Source organism: Caloenas nicobarica, chromosome 11 (assembly GCF_036013445.1).
Source record: "Caloenas nicobarica isolate bCalNic1 chromosome 11, bCalNic1.hap1, whole genome shotgun sequence".
Classification (NCBI taxonomy): Eukaryota; Metazoa; Chordata; class Aves; order Columbiformes; family Columbidae; genus Caloenas; species Caloenas nicobarica.
This window is the reverse complement of record NC_088255.1, coordinates 22,727,644-22,745,455: the sequence shown is the minus strand read 5'-3', so window position 1 is coordinate 22,745,455 and position 17,812 is coordinate 22,727,644. Positions and strand designations below refer to the sequence as shown.

Sequence of the window (17,812 nt, the reverse complement as noted above, 5' to 3'; positions counted from 1 at the left end):
GCCTTCTAATTCTCTGTCTGCCATCTCCAAAAGGGTAGTTTTGATAGAGAAATAGATCACAGCTAAATCCTACAAAATGTGAAAATGGCTTAAATGACAATGATATGTATTTCTGAACAGGAACACTATTGGTATGTTCTGTGCTCCAAAGCACTTCCTCCCCACCCCAGGTTTTTTTAAGACTTTGAATTTTACCTGAAACAACAACTCTTTGGTGTGAATATCATACACTAGGCAGGTATCGTTTTCGTCCACCACTGCCAGCTTGTTTCGGGACGCACTCATATCCAGGCAGCGCACAGCTGTGGACTGCTTCAGCAGCACGATGGCGAAGGCATTATCGACAAATATCTTCAGAATCTAGGCAGATTTGAAACCAAAGTCAGCCCACCCATTCTAGTTCCCAAAACGAGAAGCAGCATAGCGGGTACACACTTTAATGCAGTTTAAAGCATGAAACTACAATTTTTTTCAGAGATAAACTGGTCATTAAAATTAAGGAAATGCTTTCAGTTTGAGGTGTCTTGATAAGACTTGTTTCCACAACATAATCTATGTTACAAGCCTATACAAATAAAACACATGCTATACATCCTGGATGATTTAATGCTCCACTAGTTAAACAGCTACCTTAATATACTACTACAAAAATATAGAGCATAGAAACAGAAGACACAAAGGATCTCAACTCCCTCTCTATTCCTGTTCTCCATGTCAATACCTCCAGGCTTCAGTCTGAAACGCTCAGCTGCTCCCTGGCCTGTGAACCGAAAAGCCACGTCACCTCCAGAACACCCACACCTCCACCGCTGGTCATCAGGTACACCTCCATCCCCACTGAGCACAAACGTTCTCTCAGTTCACCAACAACTCCATTTTTGTCAGTTGCTCCTAACAATTTATGGACTTTAGACAAAGTTAAACATGTTTGTACAAATTTTACAGCCAGAGAAGGTGGAAGATGGAAGAAATCAGGTTTTAATCACAAGATGAGACCCTGTCAGATAAAACTCCGGGCTGTAAAAGAGCATGCTGCTCCTAAGGTCTCCTCCTCAGAGCATAAGCCAGACTTCATTTGCAGTGAAAAGACACAATACAGACATGATGTGTTACCTGACCATTCTTTAGGCCAACTAAGAGGCCTTCTCTTCCTGGAGGTCCTCCAATTACTTTAATGTAACGAATAAGAGATTCCATCAGCCACTCTCGTTCTTTAACACCGCTAAATGAGAGGCACTGTAACCTTTTCTCCTGAAGACACAACAACATACAAAACACTGCATGGAGGTAAAGACAAAGCCACTGTGTCCTTGCTGTGCTGTGTTTATACCTACAGCAGCATGAGTGCCTGCTCTTACATACAAAAATCATCAAGTCAGACAATTTAACAGGGTGAATTCTTTAAGGTTTTCCAATACTATGAACAAATGAAAACAAAACCCCCCACCTTTTTCTAGCGGTTCACCCCCACCCAAAAGGTCTCCTGGATGATGTGCCAATGGATCAGATTCACTCCTGAGACAGTTTAACCGCAGCAGAGGCAGCGGTGGGTGCCACAGCTCTTGCTGAGCAGCACAACGCCGGGGGCCTCGAGCAGAAACTGCCCCAGGCTGCCAGCACAACCTTCTCCTCCCAGCTGCTGGGACAGCACCTCACGGTCTGTGTGCACCCCAAGAATACTCTAGATTTTTAAGGCACATACCTGGCATAAAATAATGTGATTTGAACACACAACCAGCAAGTTGCATTCAAATTTTTTTACTATCTTTTCCTTCACCCGATAATACATATCTGAAGAGTCATCTGAGTATAACTCATAAATCAGGATTTTCTCTGGCATCTGGATTGCTAATCTGTTTTTGTAGATCGCAATTTTCTTTACGAGCTCTCTGCCTTTTATTCTGACTAGAAAGAGAAAAAAAAAAAAACCAACACAAAACCAATACAGTATAGGCTAACATGAAAATAATTGATACAGAAATCAGAAAACTTATTAATACATTAAAATTGCATCTTTCTAAAGCATCTCTAAAATTAAAAGTAGATTCCTGCTCGGATATGTTTGTCGTTCTGCATCTACCTAACCTACTATCCCCAGCGCAATTTATCACCCTCTGTTATTTGTAAACAGCACATTCTGGGACAACACTTTGACCCCTTGCCACAAAAAGCCAGTGGATATGAAGAAACAAAATAAACACCACCCCCTGAGGCTGCAAGTAAGGGAAAAAAAAAGCTAAATATGATGTACAGTATTTTTATCTCATTGGCAGATTAAAACCTTATCTTCAAAGCCTCTGCCCCTCCCAGCGTCCTTGCAAATCCCCACATCTTTCATTAAGCTTGTCAGCGCTGAGCCTCCAGAATCCCAGTTTGCGCTCTCCTCCTGCAAATGGTATTCTGCAGTTTTACTGTCAAAGTGACAGCCTGTCTGGTACAGGCAGCGTATATTCCAAGTGTTCTGATGGATATTAATTAAAAAACCAAACCAAAACAGAATGAGTGAAGCTCTGGCCTGAGTGCAAGTGTGAAATTACCTTTTTGTTCAGTGATGAGGTGCTGGACAATAACATCAGTCATGCTGTCCCTGTAAGCGTAGCGATCTTTATACAGGCCATGAACAGTGCTGAAAATCAACTGATAAAAGGATATTGTTCCATCTTGGCATCCTACTGCCTGAACACAAGAAGAAAACAATTTCCATTAATCGATTCATGTAGGTGAGAATCGACAAAATGTACAGCATTTATATGAACATTATATTCCTTTTCATGCATAACGTATAGATTGACACCAATTACAGCCCACTGGTACTTAGGCGGTGGTAAAAGTGCAGTCCAAAATGAGGAGCAACATCACGATGGTGGGTGGGTTTGGTCTGATTATGTTGTCGGGTTTTGGGGTTTTTTCTTGGGGGGTGGTGGGTTGGTTGTTTGGTTTTGAATTCTCTCTGTATCTCTTCACATTTGTGCAGTGACACACAGCGAAGCATTTCTGGCTAACAGTTGTCTTGCAGGCATTTTCCACGAGGTGTAATGCTAGAAATTCAATGTTTTCTTGCCAACATGGAATTATATTGGGTCAACGTAGAAATTAGCTGCCATTTTTTCTTTTCTTCCCTCCTCTATTTTAATAAAACGCAGCAAATGCCTTACCATCTGAAAAGAGCTGTTAATGCTCATTTACAGCCTTCTTGCAGCTCAAGTTTTACTCCTGCAGGGTATTTTTAATTTTGGTGGTAGTTCTAGGGCCTCACTAGACACTGCTGAGGTTCTGCTGCCTCAGTAAGAATGTTTAGATCGAACAACTGAGTTTGAAAATTATGGTCTTACCTCATATGACAAATTCTCTATGAAAAAGTCATAAAAATGTTCCTACTCACCACATAGTTGGAGTCTGGCTTAACTTTGCATGTCCACACCCAACTGCTTTGCTCTCCTATGGTACCAAGACGCACGCCATCCTTCGTGAAGAGGGAAACTTGTTTATCTGAACCTCCCAGTAAAAGATACTCTCCTTTAGTAAAATAGCTAACACAGCAAGGGTCAAAATTGAGCATTCTGTCCTTCCCAATCTACAAGGGAAAAAAAAAAACCAAACAACATTAACTAAAGGATCATTTCATGTTTTCCCAAGGCAACAAGTGCCATCACTGACACCATTCTTCCCACCCCTCCGGCCACGCACAACTTTTTATACCCAGAACCACGGATTATATTATGATTCCCAAAGGCAGCTCTAAAACACACCCAAGAATCCCTCCCCAACCACTCTACTCAGAACACGAGCAATTCACAAAACCCCCTTTAACTGGTTGAAAAAAAACCACAAAGATCTCCTCTACAAACGAGTAAGCCAGGTCACAAAAGTCAGTGAAGCTGTAAGGGCTTTAACACAAAAATGGTAAGAAAGCAGCTGAGTTGCCATGGGAGAAAAAAGAGCTGAAGGAAAAGACAGTTAAAAAAAAAAATCAGACTCATAAAGGGTTGGGAAAACAGAACATTTAATGTAGCTAAGAAAGCTCTAGTATGCAAAAACTTTGAGTACAGGACACAAAACAGAATCAGAAATGACCTGCCACTCTTGAATGCACTTTGTAAAGCGTACCTGCTTGCCGCTCAGCTGGTAAAAGGACAGTTTCTGACCCCAGTCTGCCACAGCTAAAATATCATTGCGTTCGTCTCTAACAAAAACAAACAAAGTAGTCATTCTACAGCAATTTATTAATACATTTCTTAGAGCAACAGAGCCAATAAGATAGCAGAATATACTTCATACTACTCTTTTAAAACCACAAACTGAAAGGACAGCAGTCTTGCCATTTAAATCTTGCCATTTAAAACTGAAAAGACGGCTTGGGGACACAAAAGAAAAATCCGTCTCGTTTACAGGAATGGCTGCAGAGCTTGATGTGTCACTTCGCGTGCAGCAACACAAGCAGTGGGGACAGTGACGCCAATGGTCCCTGAAACAGGTGAAGCACGTGGGCCCAGACTCTGGTCTTGGTGGCAGCAGCACCAGTGAAGTGCAGTTACTGGTGTGAGGTGGGAAACCCAACGCCGCTGTGAGACCAGCAGAGCAGGGAAGGCTCCAGGTCACGCGTGTGTGGAACTTCGGCTTGGAGCAAAACACGAGAGTCTCCTTCTCCACAGCTCCTTGCTAGCAAGGGAGATGGTGATCTGAACATTCTGCTGCAAATCAACCTTCCCGCCAGCAACTGAGCAAAAAGGAAACAATTAAAAAAACTAATGGAAATCCAACTGTTTAGTAAATGCCATCCCTTTGCTCAATGCGTGATGCAGGCACCCGTGGGGAAAAGCAACGTGCTGTCACGTACTTAAGAACTATCTCATAACGAACACATACTAGCAGAGTTAATTAAGACCATACAGGCATCTGTTCATCTAGAATTTCCTCATTTGCGAATGTCTGATTTTGTACCCTGCATAATACTGTCTGCCCTTGGTCCCTTCTGTATATTACTGTCCTAGATAATATATATATATATATACACACGCATATGTTCCTTTGAAGTTTCACTCACAAGTTGAAATCCTCAGAGGCCACTTCTTCCTGAGGGTCTTCTCTCTCTGCCTCACTACCCTGCCTACCGCCAGGCCTGGATGTCAGTACCGGTATCTCCTCTACACAGCTGTGACCTGACTCCACTTCGCCATCTGCTCTGCTCCAAAAACTCTTCCACTGACTGCAATAGCAAGTGTCTATTCACATATTTGGGACAATATTCCCTCTGAACTGAAGTGAAAAAACATCTCCTCTCTCCCCCAATCCAAACAGACACTCACAGCCCCCACCACCCACAAAACAAACAAACAAACCACCAAACGAACAACCAACCAACAGCACAAACACGACAGACAAAGGAAATGTTTCTTGAGAAATAAGTGGAACTGGTTCCCAGTTTCTCCATCCAGTTAAAGACTGGCAGCAAAGCCAAAACCTAATACATAATCACTTAAAAAAAGGTAATTCATACATGGCATTAATCTGGTTGAGCAGCGATAAAAGTCAAGCCTTTCTGCAATCAATAAGGCAAGGATTGTCTGTTCAGCATGACAAAAAAGGAAGCGTGAAATTATTTACCTGGATGGATTCCAACAAATTGACCATATTGGAGCTGAAGCACCCCCTGTACGCTCTATTTTAACTTTCTCGTCACCGTTTTTATTCCTGATGCTGACAATGCCGTTGAACATCCCCAAAGCAAGGTACTGGCCATCGTTGGTCCAGCTGATAAAACACACACACACCGAAGAGCAAACTACTGAAAACAAGCAGCAGGGAGGTAGGATGGTACACACACTCCAGTGAGGATGATAGAAATAGACTGCTGGGAGGCAGCCAGTCATCCTACAGTTTGTTTATGCGTCTAAATCCACATTCATGGAAACAGCATGCACTATAGAAGAATATTTTATAATATACACAGAAAAAAAAAACCAAAACGCTATCATCTGCTTGCAATACTCCTAACATGTGCTAAGTAGCAGATACATTTTGAGGGATGACAGTGTTGGCAGGAGACAAGAGTGTTTCAAAAGCCACATTTAGAATCCTGATCAGATCAAACCACACGCTGCGGGACAGAGGAGACCTGGTTCCCACTCTGGTCTCTCGGGCAGTTAGATGGTGGCTTTGCACAAATTAATGTGCCCTCGCTTCAGTTCCCCCAGAATGGTAACATCTCCTGCTGAAAATACCAACAACACAGGAGAACAGCTCTACAAACAAAAAGTAGAATTATTTTTCCTCTAACTTAATTTTATAGCTATTGCACAGGATGGATAAACAGAGGGGGTGAGACATTAAGACACTTGCTCAAGACCAGTACACCCCTCTAATATTTTCAGAAGAATTCAGTTATAAGCAGTATCAAATAAAAACCAAACCCCTTTGCTTTTAAAAAAGGGGGGAGAAGCCTCTCTTGTACCACTACATACTGTCACTGCATAGGTTGAACTATTTCACTTGAACTTTTTTTTTTTAAAGCTTGCATATTATTTTTAATTGTTTGTATTGAAAAAAAAAAAAAAGACCTTAGAACTTACCTACAGCAAGTAATCTTACTGCTAGTTTTATTTTTAGAGACTGACTTCTGTTCAGGAGACCACAAGCCTTGATTGAAGCAAACAAAAAGCCAAAATAAATGACATGTAAGCATTTACCAGTGTTCAGATTAGAAACTAATACTGCCAGAAAACTCAGCTGGAACTTTAGAGGGATCAAAGTCTCATCCACTGCTAGAAGAACGTTTAAATGCATATTATTTATCAGTAAATGGGGAAAAATATCCACCTAAATAACACAGTCTTTCCAACAAATGATGGTCACACAGTAGTACATTTTACCCTGTGGCACCTCACAGGCTGTCACGGTATCTCACAGAGCTGTAGCTGTCTCAGCCAGCTCAGCTGTACAGCTCCAGCAGAGTTCACTGGCTTAATGAAGTTAGAGGAAGACCTACCGAAATCACTGGAAGAGCAGGACGCCAGCTGATGAGTAAGAGGATTGTATGAAACGCACTGTATAGAGTCATTATGCCTAGAACGAAGTTACAATCATATTTCAATAAATCAGTCTTAAATGCCCGCTTTGCTGACTTTCAGCAAGATAGCTGAAAGGTTTGCCAGATGCCAGAAATAATTTGATCAGTTTATATTACACTAAATTAATCTGCAATTACTGTAAACTAAATCAGTAATAAACCTTAAAAAAATTGTTTTTAAGTGGCAGCATTCACTGTATTTCATCAAGGTTAGCTAAAAATGTATGTAGAGGGTGGTTTCTGAAATGTGACTAAAGGCTCTATCCAAATTCCAAACCAAATGTGCTTGGTTTAGATGCTAAAACAAGTGCTCTTAGCGGTACAGTAGTTTGTGCATACTAACTAGGGATAAACGTACACACACGTTCAGAAACAGAATCTGAAGATGTCGTTTAAGAGGGATGACAGGAAAGCAAAGCCAGAAGCTGGATGGAAATATACTGAAAGTACAAAATCTTATATTTAATTTGGTCTTTGAACCAGAATGGTATTAATTTTATTATACAAGATCAGAGTCAGGTTCTGTTTCATTTTCTTTCGATCTATACATTTTCCTCAGTTCTCTGACAGCCCTTTAAATTCAGAGATCTATCTAGACTTCTCACACTCTTTTATGCCTTTAATTGCTTTCCTGCCTCATTCAGACACTTTGACTGTTCTTTTCCTCTTCCCTATTCCCCACTCACCAGCATCTTCTCTGACCTTAGTCAACCTTCTTCCAAATCTAACAGCACGTACTCTCTGACAGCAGAAGTGCAGAATCAAAGCCCGCTTTTGAGGCACAGAATTGAAAGGCATCACTTACGTGTATTTCAGAATTCCTTCTAACTTTGAAGTCCAAATTATCACACTTTTATCAGCAGAGCCAGATGCAAAACGTTTGCCTAGGAATTAAATAGAATTTAAATCCCACACATACAAGAGGCACTTTAACTCCAAATACTCAAAGAGAGAGCAAGAAGTTCTTGAACTTGACAAGGCTCGATAAAGCACCTGACACTGCAAAGGTCTTGATGCGACCGTGTTCCTCCAACCCCGTGACGCCCCAACGACTTTATTTTGTCATTTCCAGAGAGCGCCTGGCTGACAACCAGCCACGGGAGGCAGGGTCAGCCTTTCCAGCACTGTCAGGCACAGGCTGGAGATTTGTGTTAACAGTGTCAAGGGAAAAATGGGACATTTTCATAGGTATCACCTATAACTGAAACAGCAGCATTTGAGAGCAAGTCCTTTGAGTCCCCACAGAACGAGAATCGGAGACATGACAGGACTGGAAGCGGAATAAGGTCTGTAGTGAGCATGGAAATGTGTGAAGGATCAGGAGATTGGGAAGCTTTGGTCTAGAGGAGCTGTGGGAATACAAACCAGAGGCAGGCGGAGCACCAGGACGAGGGATCTCTGGGGTACTCACCTCCTCTCATTACCCCACAAATACAAACTTAACCATCGTGAAGCAGAAGGAAAGTGGGGACCACAGCTCTTGGATTACCAGGTGGCCTTACACTAAATGTACAGGACTGCTGCACGTGGCATTTGTACGGGAGTTCAAACCCTCCGTGAAAAAATGAACAAACAAAACACCAGCAGTCACACACGTTCAAAATCCTGTTACTGAAACAACCCTGATTTCTCTATTTATCAACTGGCAATAAGAAATGGAAGATGTGCACTTCACGAACGAGACTAACAAAATAATGTTTACCATCTTTAGCGTAAGCCACACAGTACACGGTGTCCTTATGTCCTTTCAAAGGCTGAATTAAGGTTCCATCAGAAGTATCATACACCTGTTTAAACAGGGGGAAAACAAAAACAAACATACAACAAAGAAAATGGACAGAAAATCTTCCAGTGAGGACTGGGATATAAAATTACTGAAGGCCAACATGATTATACACTTTCGTGTTTGCTTTTTTGCACAGCATACAGTCCATGCAAGACAAAACGTTTTAAAGTGTAAAAGCAGCTTTCCCTGATGTGATACTTCTCGGAATGAAAGAAGACTCAGTGTCAGAAAATTACATGCACTAAAGAAATTTCCAAACAGCTCATTTGGGCAGCTTGTTTTACTTCTTTCTCTTCTTTCCCCTGCGTTGGATGTTAAAACTTAATAAATTACTGGAAAGGACCGTCACTAAATATGCCATTCTGTGAAAAACAAATGAAATAAGTATAAAATAATAAAGCCTACATCTCTACAGCCTCGCCATCCATCCCTCCATCCCCGCAGTTTGTACACCTGCCCGGTCTGGGAGCTTTGCAGGAGCCACGAGCAGCGCGGTCCTGAGCGGGTGAACCCAGCGAACAGCAAAACGCTCCAGCTGAAGCTTCTCAAACAGTAGGGAGCATCCATTTGAGTTTCTTTCCCCCGTTCACAGAGATTTTCATGAAACTCGTGACAAGGTGGTATTTGTACAGCATGCTTCTGAGCTACGTTTGGATGCAGGTTAATGGATTCCAAACCACCGGGTGAGGTGCGAGAGGATGAGATGACACAAGAGACTTAAATCTCATTACTCTTGGAAACAGAGCTTAAAACTTGGAAAGAAACATTAAAAAGCTTCAAAACACTTTACAGTTAGTCTGCATTAATATGTATGTAAAGATGAGGCTGGACTAGCAGAGATAAAAGGCTTTTTGATGGGTTATATTCATAAGTTAATGTGAAAGAAATCATATTCCTACAGCTATAAATGCAAAATGAAAAAAAAAAAGTTTCCCTACCAGCAGTCTATTTCCAGCAGCAATGACCAACTGAGTCCCATCCGGTTTGAACGCAAGATCATAAATACTAAAGGAAAAAAAACCATTCCCTTTAACGTCAAAGATGCCGCATACCTAAAGCTGCTAACTGCGTGCGTCGGAGCAGCGGTGGCCCCTGAGGAAACCCCCAAAGAACCGCCGTGACCAGCTCCCGCCAGGAGCCCCGAGCACCGGGCTGGGCGCCCGCGGCCCCCGGGCGCGGCTGGAGGCGGGGCCGCCCCGGTACACGGGCTGCTGCCCGGGGCTGCGCGGAACGTGCAAAAGGCCAAACAGCCCCCAGGAAGGCTTCGCTTCACCGGAGGCCCGGCACCCGGAGGCCCGGGGCACCGGGCAGCGGCCCCGGGCAGCGGCCGCTGCGCACAGGGCGGGCCCAGCGCCGCCTCAACGAGCTGCCCCGGGCCGCCCTCCGCGCGGGGATCGGCCGTGCCCGCCCCGCTCCCCGGGCCGCCCGGTGCCCAGGCCAGGCCCGCTCCCGGCGCGCAGCCCCTCCCCGGGCCGTACGAGCCCGGCTGTCCCCGGGCCGCTCACCACTGCTCGGCCCTGTCGCGCCAGGTCAGCGCGGTCCGCATCCCCCGGCCGCGCCGCCGCGCTTGTTTACACCCGCCCTCGGCTGCCACGGGCAACGCGCATGCGCCTGGAGTCCCGCCGGTCCGCCGGCACGGCAGGGGGCGCCCGCCAGCGCGGCGGGGATGCGCTTGCGCAGGAGAGGAGGCGGGAAGGGCGGTGTGTCACGTGACAGCGGGGCGCGGGCCGGCGGCGCGATGGCGGAGCGGGGTCCCGAGCCGGGGCCTGCCCGAGCGGCTCCTTCCCGCAGCGGCCTCCCGGGCGGCAGCCCAGACGGGGCGGCGCCGGAGCGTCCGGGCGGCGGGGGCCCGGCGGAGAGGGGCCTAGTGGGGACCCCCGCGGCGGGCGGCCCCGGCGGCTGGCGGACGGTGACCAGGCGGCGGCGGTCGGGCCGCACCGCGGGCAGAACGGACGTGTATTTCGTCAGGTGAGGGCGGGGGCCCGGGGCTGGTGCCCCGCTGCTCCGGGCCTGTGCCCGCCCGTGCCCCGCTGTGGCGGGTGTGGGTGCGGAGCGAGTGTACGCGGGTATCTGTGAAGTCTCTCGTCACAGCGATGCGTGTGTGCAGCCACCAGCCTGTCAGCTGCTCCTTGTTGTTCTTAATCACCACAACAGTTGTTAGAGTGAAGAGCGGGACAATGGAGAACTCTCACAATCCGCTTTTCTCTCATCCTGCAGCCCTGAAGGAAAGAAGCTGAAATCAAAAAAGGCGCTTGTGGAGTATCTTCAGAAAACTGGGGAGACAACACTAAAAGCAGAAGATTTTGGGTTTACAGGCCCTCATCAGAGGAACACCCGCTCCAGGGCAAAAAGGTGCAGCACAAAAGCTGCGGGGACTATTTTGGAGAATGATGATTGTCATGGTCAAGTGCGAGGCCTCAGTACACAAAGCAGGGCAGAGGACAGAGCTGGAATCGTTCAGACTGGAAACGAACACCTGGAAGATGTCACCTCTGCTCTGGAAAGCGAAGATTTGGTCACAAAACGCATAAAACCAGAGGACTGTTTGAAAACCACAAAAAAGAGGGCAGGTAGGAAAAGCGTTCAGAATACAAAAACTGGAAGGAGCTCAGAAAAGAGGAATCGAGATAATACCCAACCCAAAAGGCAGAGAAGAGTGTGTAACAAACAGGAAAGAGAGTGCATTCAAAACAAGAAGTTCTGTGGAAGGACAGACCCGCGTGTCGCTGACAATCGGGGTGTCGGTGATCAGAACACAGACCCCGCGGGTGCAGGAAAAACGCTGGTAAGGGTTTCCAGGGCCCGGTCGGACACACGGCTGAGATCAGTGATGGCTCGTGAGCAAAGGGAATTGGAGAGCCTGGCAGAGCAGGAATGTGTGGAGACTGGTTCTGATGACGCATCTTCTGCAGAGTCTGAGGAGAAAACCAATGGACTGAAAATAGGGAAAGAGACAGATGGAGGGAGTCCAGGTACCCAGGACATTAAATCTGACACTGGAATGGATGCTGACGTCTGGCAACCCTGTGACGAGAAAAGCTTCACCACAGTTAAAATGCCATCAGGTATTTGTGTGGGTTTGGGCAGAATATTACCCTAACGTGCTGCCTGGGCTTCTCCTGACCGTATGAGCAAAATATTGCGATTCAGGTCATGCTGCTTTGACACCTGAAACCATCTCATTTCTTTATCCAACAGCATTTAACTTAATGCAGATTAATTCACAGCTGGAACTTACTCTACTGATGTCTTTAGCTGTATAGTGTAATATAATAATGTTCATTACCTTTGCACTAATTCATTTAATGTTGTTGCACAGTCGGTCGGTTTGATTTATAAAAAGGCCCGTTTTAGCTTGTTTCACACACTGCTGTATGTGGACAGCATTTAGTCCTTGGTTGTAGTTTGAGCCTGTTTCCTCGGACTGAGGCAAAGTAACAATTTATCTTCTGAAGATTTTTTATAGAGTTGAAATACAGAGAGTACTGGAGTGAATCTAAAGCACGTTTATGTTCTGTACACCTAACAAGAAATCCTTTTATTTCCATCACAACATAAAGTGGAAATGGTGTGTGAAACGTGACAGCAAAATACTTGGGTTTTTTTCTTTTTAATGCTAAAGTATTATTTCTTTACAGAAGAGTCTATCCCACGAACACAAGTGGATAGGAGGAAAACGAGTCCATATTTTTCAAGTAAATACAGTAAAGAAGGTATAATATTCTTTAGGGAAATAAATGTTTTTGGGGGAAGGAATAGGCTGGCTCAAGATGAAGTGATGTTCTGGAAAATCTCCAGTTTTAGGCTGGCCGTGCTTAGGTGGCATGAGAGAGCCCGGCTTAGCGCTCCAGGGCTGATCTTGGCCTGTTTTAAGCCTTGGTGGTTTGTATCTTGCAAACCACCGTTCGGTCTGGTTCCAAACTCCTTGACAGCTGTGTGGTGCTGGGCTGTATGGGCTCAGGGGAACTCTTGTCAGCCCCTGGCATGTTTCCCTGTCGGGGGGACTCCCTGCGCCCCTCAGCTGCCGCTTCGTGCTGCGGGGAGCTGGGGGCCCCTATCCTCCCCAAATCCGTGGAACAGGAACCGGGGCACAGCCAGGCAGCCGTGACTCCTGCAGCCTGTGCCAGGGGACACACAGTCCCTGGCAGTTCTGTAAAATTGTATGTGAATTGTCGTGGTCTCTCCGCATGTAGTGCCCCCACCCAGATGAATCTGCTTCAAATGTTCTTCATTTTAAAATTATTTTCCTTTAAGTGGGTGAGTCCATCCTTTATCGCCCAATAACTTTTCCTGTGTTGCCTCTGTGTACAGCCCCCAGCCCACCTAGGAGGAAAGCCTTGAGAAAATGGACTCCTCCACGCTCTCCTTTTAATCTGGTCCAGGAAACACTTTTCCACGATCCATGGAAACTTCTCATTGCAACTATATTTCTCAATAAAACCTCAGGTAAATAGAGTGATACAATTTCATGTTGTGTAAATGCCAGGGTGGTGTTAGAACAGCTGTGCTTTTTAATGGCATTAATGAAAGGATAAATGTATATTGTGCCAGTGGATTAAAAAAAAAAGTTTAATTTGTAACTCTTGCCCCTGATAAAAGCTCCCTTCAAAAAGCGTGCACAGATAATCCGAAGAGAGAATGACCTGCAGTCTTCTGTTTGTGGTGGTTTCTCTCACTAGGTAAAATGGCAATTCCTGTGCTCTGGGAGTTCTTCAAAAAATATCCTTCTCCTGAAATAACCCGAGCTGCGGACTGGAAGGAAATGTCAGAGCTGCTCAAACCGCTCGGCCTCTACGCGCTCAGAGCAAAAACCATCATCAAGTTCTCAGGTAGGTTTTCCCAACTGTGTTCATGGAACGGCCTGAATGGCACCAGCGAGACAAACAGCCTCATATTCAACCAGCACTCTGGGACTTTCCCTTCTGTTTGGCAAATACTGCTGGGGGTTTATTTTATGCAACTTTGGGATATTGTTGGTCTTACACATGCAAAGCTGTTGATCCTGTTGTCTTAACTGAGACCGAAATAACACTTAGATAGTGAGATGGGCAAGAGGCCTTTGTCTGGGAGACTTCCTAGAGGGGAAGATACGAATGTCTGCAGGACTTGCCTTGGTGTTTTGCACTCTGATAAGGTGGCTCTGCTCTGCTTTGCAGCAGGTGACCGCCAGAAGGCCCTTCCAGATGGAATTTTTCTATGATTCTGCTGTTTTCTGTACATAGAATGAAAGCATTCCTCTGGGAGTTCAGAGGAGATTGAATTAAAACTCACCCGCAGTGATTTGTTTAAAAGGTGTTTAAGATACACCCTGTAGGGTTTCATCACCTGCTTTCAGCAGGAAAGAGCTAAAGCTTGTGTTTTGCGTTTAAACTGTCCCAAAGTGCTGTTTCAGCAGCTGAGAGTGGGGTTTAGTGCCAGCGCAGGCAGTGAGGTGTGTGCTGTGTTGCAGACGAGTACCTGAGTAAGCGCTGGCGCTACCCCATCGAGCTGCACGGCATCGGCAAGTACGGGAACGACTCCTACCGCATCTTCTGCATCAACGAGTGGAAGGAGGTGGGTGCTGCAGCCAGCATGGGGCTCTGCCCAGCGGCTTAGGGGCTTGGACCTGCTGGCTCACTTGGGCTAAAAAAAAAAACAGAGCAATTTTTATATCTTCAGTAGGCTGAGTTCCTAGAATGTACCTTTTATAAGTCTGAACCTGTAAATGAAGACTCATCACCTTGATTTTATTTTCTGTAATTTTGCACTTTCACTGTGTTATTTTTCGTGTTTCCTCGGTGTGGGGGTGAGTCTCTTCCCTGCCCCAGTTAAGAACGGAGTTCCCTGTGTTTCCTGGTGTCTCTGTGGTCGGTGCTGGGGGGTGTCTGGGCTGTGCTGGGCTCCTCTCTTGGGGCACGCGGGGCTGTTCTGCTCTCTGGTGTAGGTCCCCTCCTCATTCATGGGGAGCGGGGCGGTCCAGGCCCGGCCAGGCGCCGGATCCACGTCTGGCGGGGTGGAGGCCAACCGGAGCGCAGAGGGGAGATCGTCAGAGCGGGGAGCTGCGCTGGGAGAAGGTGGTGTACTGACTGTTGACACTTCTGCTGTGCTTCAGGTGCAGCCGCAGGACCACAAGTTAAACGTGTATCACACGTGGCTGCGGGAGAACCAGGAGAGCCTGAGCCTCGGCTGAGCGTCAAGTGAGCGGCAGCCGAGCACCGCCTGAGCATCGGCCGAGCACCATCTGAGCATCAGCCGCTGAGCGGAGCCGGTGCCCTCGCAGCACTCGCTCCTGCGGTGGGTGTCCTCGCAGGCTGCTCTGCTCACCAGGTTCTTAATTTCTCCGTGTGTGTAACGTGCCCAGCGCTGCTCTTCGCTCTCATAGAATGTGTAAAATATCTTTAAATTTCTAATAAACGTATCCGTGTTTTCGTGCCGTCTGTTGGTTCCGGGCTGCGCCCCCAGCCCCGCTCCCCGCGGCGGCCCCGCGGCTAACGCGCGTGCGCGGCGGGCGGCGCAGGGAGGCCCTGGGGCTGCAGGGCCGGGCGCGGGCACCGCCCGCCCGCCAGGTGGCGCCCGCCCGCCCAGCGGGACTGGCGGAAGCAGCGCCCCGGCACAGCCTGGCGGAAGTGACGCCGCGCAGGTCCTGGCAGGTTCGTGGCAAAAGCACGCTTCGAGGCGCGGGGTGAAGCACGGATCCGTCCTCCCGGGACGCCCCCGCCGGAGCGAGCGCGCCCGACAGAACCTCCCGGCAGGCGCTCGGTGCCCCGCGAGGCCCCGGTGCCCGCACTGCGCAGGCGCGGCGCCGCACGGACCTGACAGGACCTTCCGTGTGTCCCATCAGCCCCTGCGCGTGGGGCCGCCCCTTCTCTCGGCGGGCGCTGCCGTGGCCGGCGCCATCGCGCACCCGGTGAGTCCCGATCCGCCGCCATCCGCCCCCCGGGGGCCGCGGGCCCGGCACGGCCGCTCCCCCCGGGCGGGTCCCACTGCCCTCCGCCGATCCCCGCGGGCCGCAGGGCCGCGGCCTACCTGGCGGCCTCTCGGGGCCGGGGGGCCCTGCCCCGGGGATGCCCGGGAACGGCCGCGGCCGGGGGGCGGGCTCTGCTCCGCGGGGTGGGGGCGCTGGCGGAGCCGGCTCGGCCGCGCTCCGGGGGGTGCGGGAGCGGGCCCGGGGCCGCCGGGCGCGGTTCGTTCAGGGGAAGAAGCTGAACTGGGGGTGTGAGCCAAAATCGTCACTTGTAGCGTTAGTGCTCGGGCTGCGCCGTCCAGCGGGGCGCTGAGCGGAGGGGCTGCAGCCGAAGCCGCTGGTTTGCGTTTGGTGAGTTTCAATCACTTGTAACCGTCAGTAACAGAACTTACACCGCTGTCTGCGCGGTAGGAGCCTGGTGTTTGGGAGCGGGACGGGCTCTGGAGCTGCCGGGCAGGAGGTAACGGCTGGGCATGTGAGGACCTCCCAGGATCGCATCTGGAGAGCTGCCGGTGCTCTGCCAGCTTCGGAGGCGGGAGGGAGAGAAAGCGCAGCCGAACACCCATTCCCCGGCTGGCCTCGGCGTGGCCGTGCGGGGAAGAGACTCTGCTACACGTGCTGTGCGGGGGGAACGCGTCGCCTGTGGCCAGGTTCCCCTTCTCATCCCGTCTGTCTGTCCTAGGCACCATGCCTGCCCTCAGACCTCTCGTCAAACCTAAAATCGTCAAGAAGAGGACCAAGAAGTTCATCCGCCATCAGTCTGATCGCTATGTCAAGATCAAGGTAAAGAGTCACAGGAAATTCCTTAAAAAACGAATTCTGGGACAGTCAGACGTGGTCGCTTTTGGGGTGGATGATGAACTAAAGCACAAAGGTTCCGTGCTGAAACAGCAGGCCGTGCTGTAACAGCCTGGCACTGCGGGGCATTCCGGAGATGGGTTTTGGCTAGAGAACACCTGACGGCAGGTGTTCTCAGACTGATCTCGTAACCACCACATATTTTTTGCATTTCTTCAGCGCAACTGGCGTAAGCCGAGAGGTATCGATAACAGAGTTCGCCGGCGGTTCAAGGGCCAGATCCTGATGCCCAACATCGGCTACGGCAGCAATAAGAAGACAAAGCACATGCTGCCCACGGGCTTCAGGAAGTTCCTGGTCCACAACGTCAAGGAGCTGGAGGTGCTCATGATGAGCAACAAGTGAGTCTGCGGGGCTCTGGGCAGCGCGGTTGGGGCGGGACACGGGCAGGAGACGAGGGAGGTTGTTGCTTTGAAGAGCAGGAAGGTTGTGTTGGTTTCCATAGAGCTGCTGTGCTGCTGGGGCGATCGCTGGCAGAGCTGCTCACAGAGGGCACAGGGTGTCTTGGGGGTGGTGAATTTGTACTTTTGGCAACAATCTGATGTTATGATGGTGGCAAACGGTGCTGTACTGCAGCACTGTGATAGAGCAGTGACTGAACTGTGGCTTCCAACTGTTCAGATGCAGGCCTACATCTAGCACTTTCTTTCACAACAAAGTAATAAGAGTAGTAATTAACACCATAAAAAGCTACTTCTCACGACTCCTTGTTCGCAAGAGTGGGTGGGAGCGGAGCTGTGCTGGAGCCCAGCGCCTGCTCAGCCTGGACGGGTCGGGCTTGGCCGCAGGGCTGGGGGGTGGCTGGCTCCCCGTGTGCGGCGATGCGGCCGGTGGGACGGCGCGGGGGCTTTTCCTCGGCTGCTGCTGAGGCACCACGGGCTGTTTCCCGCAGGTCGTACTGCGCAGAGATTGCTCACAACGTCTCCTCCAAGAACCGCAAGATCATTGTGGAGAGAGCAGCCCAGCTCGCCATCAAGATCACCAATCCCAATGCCAGACTGCGCAGCGAGGAGAACGAATAAAGCGGCTCCTGCAGCCAAGATGTATTTAATAAAGTGTAAAAACCAACTGGGCTGGTGTTCTGAGTGGCTGAAGGGAAGGACTCGGGGTGCTGCAGCGACACAGCCCCGCTGTACCCGCTGCCTGAGCCAGCTCTGCC

At 48.7% G+C, this 17,812-nt stretch overlaps 3 protein-coding genes across 4 annotated transcripts in view; 2 read left to right on the top strand and 1 right to left on the bottom strand.

The window, feature by feature from the left end:
- The window catches only part of IFT122 (intraflagellar transport 122), a 31,567-nt gene extending 21,144 nt beyond the window's left edge, over positions 1 to 10,423 (bottom strand). The window contains exons 1-14 of one of the 2 annotated variants that reach the window (XM_065642549.1): positions 10,358 to 10,423; positions 9,791 to 9,857; positions 8,769 to 8,853; positions 7,872 to 7,950; positions 6,986 to 7,062; positions 6,570 to 6,636; positions 5,605 to 5,751; positions 5,045 to 5,206; positions 4,108 to 4,183; positions 3,383 to 3,574; positions 2,538 to 2,676; positions 1,703 to 1,905; positions 1,114 to 1,251; positions 196 to 360 (exon numbers count right to left, since the gene is read on the bottom strand). In XM_065642549.1, the coding sequence (XP_065498621.1) occupies positions 196 to 360; positions 1,114 to 1,251; positions 1,703 to 1,905; positions 2,538 to 2,676; positions 3,383 to 3,574; positions 4,108 to 4,183; positions 5,045 to 5,206; positions 5,605 to 5,751; positions 6,570 to 6,636; positions 6,986 to 7,062; positions 7,872 to 7,950; positions 8,769 to 8,853; positions 9,791 to 9,857; positions 10,358 to 10,398 (1,638 nt within the window). In that variant the 5' untranslated portion in view covers positions 10,399 to 10,423. The remainder of the gene's footprint in view (positions 1 to 195; positions 361 to 1,113; positions 1,252 to 1,702; positions 1,906 to 2,537; positions 2,677 to 3,382; positions 3,575 to 4,107; positions 4,184 to 5,044; positions 5,207 to 5,604; positions 5,752 to 6,569; positions 6,637 to 6,985; positions 7,063 to 7,871; positions 7,951 to 8,768; positions 8,854 to 9,790; positions 9,858 to 10,357) is intronic. The other variant, XM_065642550.1, reaches the window with a different exon arrangement.
- A 149-nt stretch (positions 10,424 to 10,572) lies between these two features.
- Positions 10,573 to 15,249, top strand: MBD4 (methyl-CpG binding domain 4, DNA glycosylase). The gene is made up of 7 exons (XM_065642642.1): positions 10,573 to 10,820; positions 11,070 to 11,917; positions 12,491 to 12,565; positions 13,164 to 13,298; positions 13,532 to 13,681; positions 14,302 to 14,405; positions 14,944 to 15,249. The coding sequence occupies exons 1-7, from the start codon at positions 10,591 to 10,593 to the stop codon at positions 15,019 to 15,021; spliced, it is 1,620 nt and encodes a 539-aa protein (XP_065498714.1). The 5' UTR covers positions 10,573 to 10,590; the 3' UTR covers positions 15,022 to 15,249.
- A 383-nt stretch (positions 15,250 to 15,632) lies between these two features.
- RPL32 (ribosomal protein L32) lies at positions 15,633 to 17,721 on the top strand. The gene is made up of 4 exons (XM_065642280.1): positions 15,633 to 15,738; positions 16,478 to 16,578; positions 16,813 to 16,994; positions 17,546 to 17,721. The coding sequence occupies exons 2-4, from the start codon at positions 16,483 to 16,485 to the stop codon at positions 17,673 to 17,675; spliced, it is 408 nt and encodes a 135-aa protein (XP_065498352.1). The 5' UTR covers positions 15,633 to 15,738; positions 16,478 to 16,482; the 3' UTR covers positions 17,676 to 17,721.
- Positions 17,722 to 17,812: the final 91 nt, after the last annotated feature.